Source organism: Salvelinus sp. IW2-2015, linkage group LG30, assembly GCF_002910315.2.
Source record: "Salvelinus sp. IW2-2015 linkage group LG30, ASM291031v2, whole genome shotgun sequence".
Classification (NCBI taxonomy): domain Eukaryota; kingdom Metazoa; phylum Chordata; class Actinopteri; order Salmoniformes; family Salmonidae; genus Salvelinus; species Salvelinus sp. IW2-2015.
This window is the reverse complement of record NC_036869.1, coordinates 18,370,115-18,384,689: the sequence shown is the minus strand read 5'-3', so window position 1 is coordinate 18,384,689 and position 14,575 is coordinate 18,370,115. Positions and strand designations below refer to the sequence as shown.

Below are 14,575 nucleotides of genomic sequence, written 5' to 3'. Positions count from 1 at the left end.
TCAACCCAGAACGTACAGAAGCGCGTCATTTTTTCCTCTCCATCTCTTCTCCTGGTTATGATCTAGCGCAACTCTGGAGTGGGAGCTGCCTGTTGGGAATCATTGCTGGCGGGGAAAGTGCTGGATTAAACACGGAATTATCTGCAGAATGCCTGGAGCCACACACACACACAACACACACACACAATCGCGCACACACCCTCCACTTCGCATCAAAATCATTTCCGTCTCACAGATCTATTCTTAGGCGCAAGAATATCCCCTTCCTCACGCATACTCAAACTCATAAAGGACTAGCGGAATGTTGGAGAACCAGAGGCGCTGTTGCATAGCGCTCCTTCCGTGGAGCGAGTCGCCAATCTCTGGTACCATCCACTCTAAGAACACCAATTAACCATGACTGGATTGAAGTGACGCCACTGAAACAGGGTTATTGTAGTCTGTCGGATGGAGCAATGGGCTGATGACCAGGAGGCTTGCGAGGGACATAAACTTAAGTGGAGGGAATGGAGTGCGGCACTATTGTGCCTCCGGAGAATCGGTTTGAAACTAAACTCTGTACATAGCTTGGTGAATAAATAATGAAAGTTAATTGGGGGACAGAATATAAATGTAATGGTACGCTAAATATAGTGTTCTAGATGGGGGAGAAAACATCATGGCTGTGGATTTAAAGGGGCACTCAACAGTTCTAACAATAAAGTGGCACCTCACCACTGTTTTGGGAAACAGCTAAGGGATAGGGTGGATTTACAATTACATTGTTTACAAACAGTAGAGTATAACAAGCTTATAATTCGAGTTCTGATTGGTTAAGACAGTTGAACTAATGTCATGAGGCATGTATAAAACAATTACTTAAAAGCTCTACCTCGCTCAAAACAGGGCTGCCAGACAAGCTCTTCATTGCTCTACACGAATTAACGTCAACCAAATGCACCAGCATCTCCCACAGCTTCCCGTTTAACATTACTATCCAGTCTTTAGATTTTCTTTAGGAATGTACAATTTTTCGAGAAACTGCAGTATTTCTCGGACCAATTAGTGTATACTAGCAACAAGCATAACCACCAAACTAGACAGGCAAATTCAAGGCATCTGACACCACGAAGGACACATCTACAGTTTTATACAGAGCCGTCACTGAACTCACATTTCTTAGGCACAAAGTAAATCCACCTTCAAGAAAACAATAAAAGTTAATCTACTGGATCCACCATATGACTGGAGAGATACTAGTGTTACTAGAAATTCTACCGAATGTTAAATGTATTACCTGTCAGCTTTTTAAATTCTCTGTAATGTCTAATTGTTAAATGATTATGTATTTTTGTAAATTGTAATTGTTTGTAATCTCTTTTTAGTTCTGTGTTGGGACCCCAGGAAGATTTGCTGACATTATGGCATCAGCTAAATGTGGATCCTAAAATAGTTATGTTCTTCAAGAATAAATGGATATACAGTATGTATCATTCATTTAACAGTACAAAAATGGATATACAGTGCCTTCAGAAAGTATTCATACCCCTTGACGTATTCCACATTGTTTTTACAGCCTGAATTACAAATGTATTTTTAAAAATTACAAAAATGAACTTTTTTGCAAATGTACTGAAAATGAAATACTGAAATATCTAATTTACATACACCACCGTTCAAAAGCTTTGGGTCATTTAGGAAATGCCTTGTTTTTGAAAGAAAAGCAAATTTTTTGTACATTAAAATAACATCAAATTGAGCAGAAATACAGTGTAGACATTGTTAATGTTGTAAATGACTATTGTAGCTGGAAACGGCTGATTTTTAATGGAATATCTACATAGGCGTACAGAGGACCATTTTCAGCAACCATCACTCCTGTGTTCCAATGGCACGTTGTGTTAGCTAATCCAAGTTTATCATTTTAAAAGGCTAATTGATCATTAGAAAACCCTTTGGCAATTATGTTAGCACAGCTGAAAACTTTTGTTCTGATTAAAGAAGTAATAAAACTGGCCTTCTTTAGACTAGTTGAGTATCTGGAGCATCAGCATTTTTGGGTTCGAATACAGGCTCAAAATGGCCAGAAACAAAGACCTTTCTTCTGAAACTCATCAGTCTATTCTTGTTCTGAGAAATGAAGGCTATTCCATGCAAGAAATTGCCAAGAAACTGAAGCTCTCGTACAACGCTGTGTAGTACTCCCTTCACAGAACAGCGCAAACTGGCTCTAAGCAGAATAGAAAGAGGAGTGGGAGGTCCCGGTGCACAACTGAGCAAGAGGACAAGTACATTACAGTGTAGTTTGAGAAACAAACGCCTCACAATTCGTCAACTGGTGGCTTCATTAAATAGTACCCGCAAAACACCAGTCTCAACGTTAACAGTGAAGAGGCGACTCCAGGATGCTGGCATTCTAGGCAGTTTCTCTGTCCAGTGTCTGTGTTCTTTTGCCCATCTTAATCTTTTCTTTTTATTGGCCAGTCTGAGATATGGCTTTTTCTTTGCAATGCTGCCTAGAGTTATGTCAAAAACAAGTACATTTCTCAGTGACCCCAAACTTTTAGCGTACACTACCGGTCAAACATTTTAGAACACCTACTCATTCAAGGGTTTGTCTTCATTTTTACTATTTTCTACATTGTAGAATAATAGTGAAGGCATCAAAACTATGAAATAACACATGTGGAATCATGTAGTTCCCCCAGAAAAAAGTGTTAAACAAATCAATATATTTTAGAGTCTTCAAAGTAGCCACCCTTTGCCTTGACAGTTTTGCACACTCTTGGCATTCTCTCAACCAGCTTCATGAGGTAGTCACCTGAAATGCATTTCAATTAACAGGTGTGCCTGTTAAAAGTTCATTTGTGGAATTTCTTTCCTTCTTAATGCGTTGGAGCCAATCAGTTGTGTTGTGACAAGGTAAGGGGTATACAGAAGATAGCCCTATTTGGTAAAAGACCAAGTCCATATTATGGCAAGAACAGCTCAAATAAGCAAAGAGAAATGACAGTCCATCATTACTTTAAGACATGAAGGTCAATACAGAACATGTCAAGAACTGTAAACGTTTTTTCAAGTGCAGTCGCAAAAACCATCAAGCGCTATGATGAAACTGGCTCTCTCTGCTGCAGAGAATAAGTTCATTAGTTACCAGCCTCAGAAATTGCAGCCCAAATAAATGCTTCAGAGTTCAAGTAACAGACACATCTCAACATCAACTGTTCAGAGGAGACTGTGAAAACAGGCCTTCATGGTCAAATTGCTGCAAAGAAACAACTACTAAAGGACACCAATAAGAAGAAGAGAGACTTGCTTGGGTCAAGAAACACATGGACATTAGACTGGTGGAAATGTGTCCATTGGTCTGTAGTCTAAATTGAAGATTTTTGGTTCCAACCGCAGTGTTTTTTGAGACGAGGTGTGGGTGAACGGATGATCTCCGCATGTGTATTCCCCACCGTAAAGCATGGCGGAGGAGGTGTTATGGTGTGGGGGTGCTTTGCTGGTGACACTCAGTGATTTATTTAGAATTCAAGGCACACTTAACCAGCATGGCTAACACAGCATTCTGCAGTGAAACGCCATCCCATCTGGTTTGGGCTTAGTGGGACTATCATTTGTTTTTCAACAGGACAATAACCCAACACCTCCAGGCTGTGTAAGGGCTATTTGACCAAGAAGGAGAGCGATGGAGTGCTGCATCTGTTATTTGAATAAATTAGCAAAAATGTATAAAAACCTGTTTTTGCTCTGTCATTATGGGGGTATTGTGTTTAGAACAAAAATATTGAAACCATTCTAGAATAAGACTGTAAGGTAACACAATGTGGAAAAAGTCAAGGCGTCTGAATACTTTCCGAAGGCACTGTATATGGCTCATCACAGTTCTATCTCGGAGGTCTACAAACAGTTCCTTGGACTTCATGGCATATTTTCTGCTCTGACATGCACTGTCAACTGTGGGATCTCATATAAAAACAGGTGTTTCTTTCTAAATCATGTACAAACAATTGAAATTGGCCAGAGACTCCAATCAAGTCGCCGTTTTCAATAAACATGAGAAAAAAAACAGAAAAAAAACACATTTTGAATTCCGGCCGCAGCACAACATGTGGAATAAGACCGGGGGGTATGAATACTTTCTGAAGATCTCAGCAATAGCAGATTGCCCCCTTTAAATAATATCAATTGAATCGTGAGCTTAAGATAGTGTACTAGACGGAGGAGAAAACATATACAGTGATCCCTCGCCACTTCGCGGTTCACTTATCGCGGATTCGCTATTTCGCGGATTTTCATAATGCATTTTTTTTTTTTTTTTTGGTGCATTGTGCTCTGCATTCTGATTCGCTAAAAACTCACTCCCGCTTCTTGTATCAAAACATGCTACGAATTGTGCTATCATTTTGTCGTCTCGTGCAGTTATGTGTACGTACATAAAACAGCTTGGCAAATTTACATTAAGTTGGCCAAATTATCTTGTAATTTCGAACATCTCCTAAACCCATAATGTCGACGAAACGGCCTACACGTGAGTCACTGTATTTGTATACATGTAATAGTTGCTAATTGTAAAAAAAAAAAAAGTTTTCTATTTCGCGGATTTCACTTATCGCGGGTCATTTTCGGAACGTAACCCCCGCGATAAACGAGGGATTACTGTATATAAAATGGTAGTGAGTTTAAAGCCCTCTAGACAGTATATTTGGCTGTGAGCAGTGGTGCAGGACTGAGCATGACTATCACTTCGCAGCCAACATAACAAGGTTTCGATAACTGGTGCTCTGGCCATCATTTCGCAGGGAACGATGGGCACCAGAGAAGCGATGGTGCAGTGGTGCGTTTCAGGGGTGTCCGTCTTATCTTTTCAAGCCAGAGAAAGAGAGTAGCCGTTTGGTGTCTCTCACCCTTTGCTTTTGTCACCGCTGTGCAGAGAGCCGAACCAAAAATGACATGTCCAGTCTCCAAGTGCCCACGGTCAACTTCCTCTCCCTGTCTCAGTGTCACTTCCTTGGTTCTCCGTTCTGAACCTTGTCATTGTAGCTAGCGAGCCAGTGCTATCCATTACCCACTGCCTTGGGATCAGTTAGGATCAGCTACTTTAGACCGCATAACACCACATACCGACAGGTGACCACTTTGTGGGTGGTTGGTAAATGCTGATTCCAGATCAGCTGGAAAGCTATCACTGGACTGTCCATTACCCACTGTCCTAGGAACAATTAGCTTAACCCACATCACCTCAGATACTGACAGGTAACCACTGTGAGAGGTTAGTGGAGGCTGATTCCAGGTCAGATGGTAAGCCATAGCACCTCAGGAAATACATTGAATCCTGTTGCTACATTTGCCTTATCAAAGGTGCTGCAGCGATGTAAGCTCGCTCTGAGTTTTCCCTCATGCGCAGGTTCACGCGTAAGACGCCACACCTGCGAAATGTGAACTCCACTGCTGATGACTAATTTCACAAAAACAGCGAGGGACATGTGATCTTTCACACAGGTATCACACATTACTGTAGGCTTTTCCTGGCAGCTGCTGTTTTTAGAATGACCTCGTACCCCTGCACATCGACTTGGTACTGGTACTCCCTGTATAGGGCAGCAGGTAGCCTAGCGGTTAAGAATGTTGGGCCAGTAACCCAAAAGGTCGCTGGTTTGAATCCCCAAGCCAACTAGGTGAAAAATCTAATGGTGTGCCCTTGATCAAGGCCCATAACCTTACTTGTAAGTCGATTTGGATAAAACTTCTGCTAAATGACAAAAAAATACTGAGTGTACAAAACATTAGGAACACTTTCCATGACACTGACCAGGTGCAAGCTATGAGCCCTTATTCATATCACCAGTTAAATCCACTTCAATCAGTGTAGATTTTTCAAGCCTTGAAACAATTGAGACATGGATTGTGTATGTGTACCATTCAGAGGGTGAATGGGCAAGAGAAAGTATTTAAGTGCTTTTGAATGGGGTTTGGTAGTAGGTGCCAGCCGCACCGGTTAGTGTGTCTGCTGGGTTTTTCACGCTTCACAATTTCCCGTGTGTATCTAGAATGGTCCACCACCCAAAGGACAACTTGACAACTGTGGGAAGCATTGGAGTCAACATGGGCCAGGAACTCTTGACACCTTGTAGAGCCCATCCCCCGACGAATTGAGGCTGTTCTGAGGGCAAAAGGGGTGCAACTCAATATTAGGAAGGTGCTCCTAATGTTTTGTACACTCAGTGTATATAGCCATGTTATTTTTACTCGTTATTGGTATTCACTGTGTATTTATTCCTCGTGTCACTATATTTTTACTGCATTGTTGGAAAAGGACCCGAAAGTAAGCATTTCACTGTTAGTCTACACCTGTTGTTTACAAAGCATGTTACAAATAAAATGTTACTTGATTTTGATTTGAGCTCTCAGGTGCTGTGACAACTGACAGCAAAACAGACAAAAATGTGACAGTTTCTGATGAGAAACTGAGAGAACATTCAGGAGGCGGCGAACTAGTCAACCAGTGAGCAAATCCTGTCCATCTGTCCATCCCGCTGAGAGACTGACCTGGAGAAAAAATGCTTTAGGCCATTAATCTGACAAGCTATGTCAATGTATTCAGCCTGAGTGGCGCGGGAAAGGTGAGAGCAGAGCAGCTAGGCTCCAGGGCGGTCCACACAGGGCTCAATGAAAGGCCCCCTGCGGCCGTCCACAGCCCTGCCGGTCCATTAATACTGGCCAGCCAGAGTCATTAGTGGCCTGTCGATATATTGTAGGCAGGCAAGCGGCCGGCAGACCCGAACTTAGTAGTCTATCAAGCGTTTCTGCTAGCCCTGCCATCCTCTGGCTAAGGTCCCAACCCCAAAGGTAAACAACGAGCTACAGGTCATGTGGGCGAGACACTTATTGGCGAGTCAAGGAAAATTATTTCAAATATTCCGGCATTCAGCATTCCAGTGCAATTTTATGGTCTACTTAGTCTCAACAATGACATTCCACAATAATGCCATGGGAGAATATGTTAGGCTGTTTATTTTACAGTTTTTGTATATATCTCAATTTCAATATAAATTATAAATTCTTGACAATTAATTTCTAATTCGGCATGGAATTTTTACATGCCTGGGAATTCTGACATGTCCGTCTTCCATTCATACTGGGGGATAAAGGGTCGTTTCTAATGAAGAAAATAATTGGCATAGACGGTGACCTACAAAATCCAAAATCCACATTCTCTAACACATAGGTCTCGTGAGGAAAGAAGTTCCATCTCAGTCACTGTTCAAAACAACGTGGACCTAATCAAATAATATGCAAACACATTTTTTGTGCATGTCAGCTCTACCTGATGACACAATTTTGAAAAACTACATTCCATTACCTTAAAAAATAAACAGGTCTACTTCAGTCGTTATGCGCCCTGGTGCATTATTTAACATTCAGCCTGTGTGCCCCGCCAAAAACAATTGCTATCCTTCCACCTTGTCAGTTGACACCCAAAGATTGTAGATTGTCTGAGGTAATTGTTTGTCATTCACAATGTCTAACCTTTCAAAGCCTTTACATGCCAGCAGACTTGAGGTAGGTTGACTTTCGGAAACTACAATTCCACACCATGTACAGCAGGGATCAGCAGCTAGATTCAGCCACGGTCCGATTTTTTGTTGAGCGGATGGTCGGGGGGCGGACCATAATTAATTACAAATCATTTGCAGACTGCAAAAAGACCAAAGAGATATAATATTTGACTAAAACACAATTTAAAACCTTGCTTACATTTGCATATGATCACATGCGTCTTTCTATTTTGGGGCCAAATTGGAGAACCCTGGGGCCAGTTGGAGAACCCTGATGTACAGAGATCTTCAAAGGTTATTTTTTCACTACCGTTCCCTTAACTGAAACTATGCCATTCATGTCACAATCGCCTGCATTAGGTCAACAAAGTTAAAAGGTCCGAATGAAGAGAGGGTTTGACAGAGTGCCGCAAAGAGGCGTAGTCAAGGCGACGGACGAGGACCTAAAGTGGCCTCAGGAGGACCATAAACGGTCCCTCTCATAGACTACAGTCAAGGATGTTGTGGCAATGTAGTACCACAGGTTTGTCTGAATAAGCCACCTTATTTATGTCCATCAATATCATTTGGAACTGTACCAACATTAAAAATAACACCATCCAGCCCACTTGTTGTGAACAACTCATTCAGGGAACCCTCAATGCATCTACTTGAGAAACTGCTCGTTGTCATCAGTAGTCTTGGCATGATGGTTACGCTACGTTTATTATAGCATTGTTACACATGAATAACCATATAGTTTCTCTAGCACTCTGGGTAATTACACTGGTCTAGATAGGAATGTTGTGGAACAATGTGATAAATGTAACAAAGAACAGACAGTTCTCTGTGTAATACAGTGGCGGTTGGTGCGGTTTAAGATGAGGGAGGATGATTCTTTTTTTATGAACATGGCCTTATTACAGCATATTGGATGACTTTTCATATTCCATTCACCCAGCTCAATGTAACATTGATAAGTTTAGGCTATTACATGACTCTCATTTTCCCTGTTCCCATCATGAGGTTGCTACAAACTAGCCAACGAATGAAAGTTTACAACGTAGGTGCACAGCTCGAGAGAATTTTGAGTAATAATGGTGACAGTGACACATTCAATACCACCTTGCACAGTCTTGCCTGCATCTAGCTGATCTAGGGTTGCAAACAAGAGCTTCTATTGGACAAATTCAGGTATGTTTATCCCCGTTTTGTTCGCTTCCGCTTAAGAAAAGTTTTTTTTTCAACAGAATCGCCGCAATGAATACACCCCTGAACACAAACAGTTAACTTTCATACCGGACACATACAAACAGCTCGTTATATATATATATATAATTCCTTCTCTCATCTATGTGCTCTCCTCCTCTCACCTTTTCCCTTCGCTTGTGGACTTCAGTGCAGTGCATCAGCTGTCTGTGACCAGGCGAAAACAACTTTAAGCCTAACCTTCATACCATGACTGCTACACACAGCCTACATTGTTGTCAGGTTATAGTCAACATAGGCATTGCTACTAGAACTAACGCGTTAGTAAACCCGCTACAATCATGCAGAACAGTGTGGTCAGCAGCAATCAGTTTAGCAGTTACACCGGCAGGCCCCGGTGGCATTAATTGAATAAAGCCAAAAGCTTACCTTTACTTGGAAGAGTTCCAGTGTCGAACAGCCATAACCAGCTAGCAAACATAGCATCCCTCTCTGTTAGAGCCGGGTGTTTGAGTAGGCTAAACGATCTAGCTGCATTTGACACTAGCTATGTAAGTGAAAGTGAAAAGAATATATACTATGAAATATAGCTAGCTCTCTCTCCCTCTCTTGTTCAAAACTGTATAACTAGTCTTTCTCTCTGAGTCGACTACTCACCACATGTAATGCACTGCAGTGCTAGCTAGCTGTAGCTTTCAGTACTCGATTCATTCTCTGATCCTTTGATTGGGTGGACAACATGTCAGTTCATGCAGCAAGAGGTCTGATCGGTTGGAGGACGTCCTCCGGAAGTCGTCATAATTACTGTGTAAGTCTATGGAAGGAGGTGAGAACCATGAGCCTCCTAGGTTTTGAATTGAAGTCAATGTACCCAGAGGAGGACGGAAGCTAGCTGTCCTCCGCCTACACCATGGTGCTACCCTACAGAGTGCTGCTGAGGCTACGGTAGACCTTCATTGCAAAACTGTGTGTTTTAATCAATTATTTGGTCACGTGAATATATTTAATCTGTTTCACTATTTTGTTTTTCTGAAATCCACTGAGGATGGTCCTTCCCTTCTTCCTCTGAGGAACCTCCACTGGTGTAATAATGAGAATCGTTTCAGTTCTATATCGAGGTAGACCTAATAACAGCAAGGGCTAAAGCAAAACATTGTCGATATACATGTTACACACAATCAAATTCACAGATGGACCACTACTCTGTCTGAATGTCACACACAAGACTCAAATCATATTTAGAAATCCATCATACTTTAATAACACCAGAATACAAAAATAATGTGACAGGACAAACTGGAACGAAACAACCACAATGTCAGATGGTGATACAGAAAACATTGTTATACTAGCAGCTTGTAGTGAGAGACAAACATCTGGGAATATAGGAGCATTTTAATATTAGTCATATTCTCCAGGTCATAATCCTGTCAATATTGTGCACAAGAAAAAAAACATACCCCACTGTAGAATTGAGCCGGGAAAAATTAATATCTTATTATGCCAGCAACTAGGCTAACATGACCACATCAATTAGTCATGCTTGTTGCACGCTATGTTCGATTTATGTATACTATGTACACGAGGGACACAGGGAATACTGCATGTGGTGGAATTGTGAATTTAAGGCTTTGTTTGGTTGTCTTGAGATTAGAGTCGGACATAAATCGTAGGCTGTCGTGACCCATTAGGCTTCTTAAAATGACCACCACCACTGCCCTTAGCCACGGAGAGTAATTGCATCCCAGAAACGTTGCTTTTTATTCCATGTGAAATTGGTGAAATTGGTGCTGGTTTACTTCTTAAAAAACAGGAAATGGGGAATGAAAGGTTAAGCCTTTGTAGAGAGAGATGTTCTCTCTCTGTTCATCTTAATAGCAAGATGGACAATGATGATGGAGCCCAACGAGGAACAATCTTGCCCCTGCTAATGGGAGGCATTGCACTCAAAGTGTGTGTCAGGTCGGGGAAAGATATTTGTGTGTGTGTGTGTGTGTGTGTGTGTGTGTGTGTGTGTGTGTGTGTGTGTGTGTGTGTGTGTGCGTATTCTATGGGTGAAACAGATCTTGAGAGAAGGTGATTATATGCTCTCATGTGAGTTTATCTGTGGAAGAGAGAGAGAGAGAGAGAGAGTGTTTGTGTGGAGAAGATGGTGAGAGCAGCTTGGAGTTCAAGGCCCTCGATAATATAATGTACCTCTATGTACCAGTAGGCTACAAGATACATGCATTGACACACATGTAATTACAGTAAGGTCATTTGTAGTCATTGGTTATTTTCCAACCAATTCCCATAATAGTAGTCTGTGATAAATGGACCAATTTACCATAATCTACACAGCACTTCTAAAATAACATTTCTTATAGGAAGCCTCGAAGATAAATACACACTTACTTCATTACATGGATATTTTACATCAAGAAATACACAACCAACACTTCACAGAAGACTGTTATTTTTCTTCATTTAAAAAAATGCTTATACCGATTCGCACAAAACATCATAAGGAAAACAACCCGTTAATTTGGACACAGTGGTGATGATCTGATAATGTGATATGAATATGTGATAAAAGGCAAAGGAGGAGTCGAACACAATATTTTCAGAGCAGCTGCCCGGATACCAATACCCAATCAAGTTTTCATCTGTCAGGGGTGGCACAGGAGACCACTCCAAAGGCCCTTTGAGTCACTCCGGCTCCGCCAGTGAAATATTCATGTCCATGCGGGTCCTCGTGCTAGGCAGTTTCCTATCACCGTCCCACAACCCCTTCATCAGTGAGGTTACTGTGCATGAAATGAGTGATGAATGACTCCGAGATAAAATCATGATAGGCTTAGCAATCCATATGTATGAAATTATGCAAAACAACTCCTGCATAATATCGAGCTATTACGCAGTGAATCAGCGTGTGGGATATACACACACAACTCAAAATCCACTCGCCGACACAAATCTGTTCAATCACGCTACACACACCCTTGCACAATTGACACACTCGTCAGCACACCCACGCGCGGCCGCTGCTTTAAAGTGTACGCCGCTAATCCGACAGTGGAACATACCGCGGGTGGGGTTAGCTCCTTACCCTCGTTCCAGGTCTGGCAGAGAGTCAAATTCGGTCCACTCAGAACTCGAAAACACATATGCCGGCCAGGCTTAGAACTAATGGGCCTCGCACATGGTCAGAAATACCCCCACACACAGTCACAGGCGTATTTAATGTGTTACCGCCCCCTCAGAAGGCCAGAAGAGATTAGAGAGATCCAGCAAAATAAATAAAAATACTCTAAGTATTCCGCCCTGCTAAAAAAAAGAGAATATTTCTAAGTCTAAGTAGATAATTGATCATAGACAGTCTACCTCATACCACCTCATAATTCCTACTGTATTCGGGAGCAAAATTTCGTAATTTCAGCCTTATGTGCAGCTCGGGTTTAACTGGATTAAATCGCACAAGTACTCAATACCAGCCGGAAATCAGCCTCTCTCTCTATCCCTCTGCACAAGATAACGCGCAACACTTTTTCTTCCACTCCTGAATTAAACATGCGGGGTAGGAACAGCTTGTTCTGGTAAAAACAGAGAGGGAAATATTCCGCCTCTGCCTCTGATCCTCGAGCGTCGGCGGCGAAACATCTCGTTGCCATTAAAAAGACGGCGCATTGATCGACTTGCCGGGGAAATGGAGTGTGCTCCCTTCTAATTGGTCAAACTGACAGGCAGAGCAGGAGGCACTGTTAGAGATGGGTGTGCCTGTCCATCTGTCAGTGGGTCTGTTATCTGTCCTTAGGCAAACTAGACAAGCTGGTTATGGACCCTAAGCATGGTAGGCTAGCACACCTCGGACGGTGCCAGCTGACCCGCTGACCCCTGCTTAGCAGTGACATTCCACCAACATGAACAGAGCCAACATTCAGGTGGGAAAAAAACAAAAAACGGATCTGGTCGCTCCACTTCTCTCGTTCAAACCCCACCCCCGGCTTGGTCTACCATGTCGCTGGTCTCCCAAATGTAAAATAAAAGAATCACAAAGCCATTAGAAAGAAGGAAAAGTGCATGAAAATAAAGTTGGAAACTAAGTTGGTGGGACGAACCTCTGCCTAATAGTTATTAAAACCAAAATGTGCTTCCACGAGGCCTTAAGGCCCAAACATCTTGAGAATACAAAGACCATTAACATAACACTGTGTATGAATGCCTGTGACGATGCACATTAAGCAAGTTACAGCTTTGTTCCTTGCGCTCTACACCGCGGTTCACCGGAGGACATCTTGAAGCAGTAGCAGTGGTTATAGAACTAGTGTGACCATCTATGAATGCGGCTAAAGTTTTACCATGAAGGTGACATTGAATGGTACATTTCCTTACCAAGAAGAAAAGTCTTTACGGTGTTTGCAGTCCTGTGGATTAGTTGGCTACTAACGCAGTCACACGGCCATTCTTCACGTTTCACTTGCTAAGCTGAAATGAAATGGAGCAGTAAGCAGCATCGAATAGGAGATACATCGTTTAATCGTTGGGGTAGACTGACTGACTTCGAGACGTCTAGTCATTCAGCAGTGCCCTCAAGTTATCATTCTGCTTGTCCATCAGTTACAGATCAGTTTCAACTCCTTGTTTTGTTTCTGTAGTGATTTATTTTAATAGAAAATAATCATAAGCGAAGCATGTCTCTATAGTATGCAGGGGAAGGGTGGTTGGTGGTATCATTCCAGAGAGGTGGTTGGAGGTTGGTGGTGGACTCTCCTCCCTGTCCTCAGCTCTCCCTCCTGGACCCAGTTGGTTGACCGTCCCTCTCTAGACGTAGATGGCAGTCCGGGAGATGACCGACCCGTCCCGCTGTGACTCCATGTCGTCATCCAGGTAAATGTTGACCCCTCCCATCTCCTCGTCGCGCCGGTGGATGTGATAGGCTGGCGCCATGCCCACGCTGAAGCTGTCGTAGCGCTCCTCTTCCTCCTCCAGGCTGTCGTCGAGTGCGTCGAACTTCCGGCGCTCCGCCTCATCCATTTCGCTGCTCAGCAGGATGTCGTGGGCGGTGGGGTTGGAGCCTGGCGGGCCGTGGAAGTCGTTAACCTTGGCCAGCGCTCCGGGGTCACTCTCGCGGTACGTATAGATGGGCCCGTTGATGTTGGGCCCAGTGCCTCCATTCTTGTTGCCAGCTCCGCCGAAGAGGCGGGCCTTGTTCCCGTAGGCGCCTGGCTCTCCGTTGCCGGGGTAGCCGCGCCGTTGCCGACGACTGCGGGTCACCAGGACGGCAATCAGCGCGCTGACCAGCAGCAGGGCCAGCAGGCTGCCGATGATAGCCCCCGCCACCACGCCCGCGTTGGACGGGTCCACTATGGCCTCTGAAAAGGGGGGAGGAGAGGAGCAAAAGGTAGAGGGAGAGACAAAAAAAATGGGGGGGTAGGAAAGAGGAGGTTGGTCGGTTTTTAAATGGGCCTCTTTCCATACGAGTAGTGTTGTTGTTCTGGTGCTCTCCTGGTGAGATGCGGTCAGTGAGGTGGTGGTGTCTCGATCAGTGTTGTAGCGATTTAACTGGGATTGATTCCTCCCCTTTAGTTGCAGTTTTTTTTTTTTTTGCAGCCCCCCGTTGCCCATTTCTACGGTCCTAGTACGGTTGGTGTGAGCCAAGTTTGAGCCGGTCCACTCTTGTTTCGGTAGAGAAACAAAAATGAGGAAAACATTTTGTGACACACGATGTGACGAATCCCGGGTCTGAGATTTTGACCGAGGCGTACATCGGGCACAACAACGCAGAGACAAGCCCCCCCCCCCCCCCTCTCAGTGGGTGGTCCAGCTGGCTCGTGCATGGCATTATTGTCGCTTTCACTGGAATCGCT

General features: G+C 43.4%; 1 protein-coding gene and 1 long non-coding RNA gene across 3 annotated transcripts in view; one reads left to right on the top strand and one right to left on the bottom strand.

The window, feature by feature from the left end:
- Window positions 1–14,575, top strand: part of LOC139023309 (uncharacterized) — a 376,026-nt gene that overhangs the window by 274,882 nt on the left and 86,569 nt on the right. The window lies entirely within an intron of this gene.
- The window catches only part of LOC111954919 (poliovirus receptor), a 74,407-nt gene that overhangs the window by 25,839 nt on the left and 33,993 nt on the right, over window positions 1–14,575 (bottom strand). Inside the window, exon 7 of one of the 2 annotated variants that reach the window (XM_023974847.2) lies at window positions 13,441–14,080. The exons of the other annotated variant lie outside the window; for it this stretch is intronic. Within the exon in view, the coding sequence (XP_023830615.1) occupies window positions 13,530–14,080 (551 nt within the window). The 3' untranslated portion in view covers window positions 13,441–13,529. Of the gene's footprint in view, window positions 1–13,440; window positions 14,081–14,575 lie in introns of those variants that run through there. 2 annotated transcript variants of the gene reach the window in all.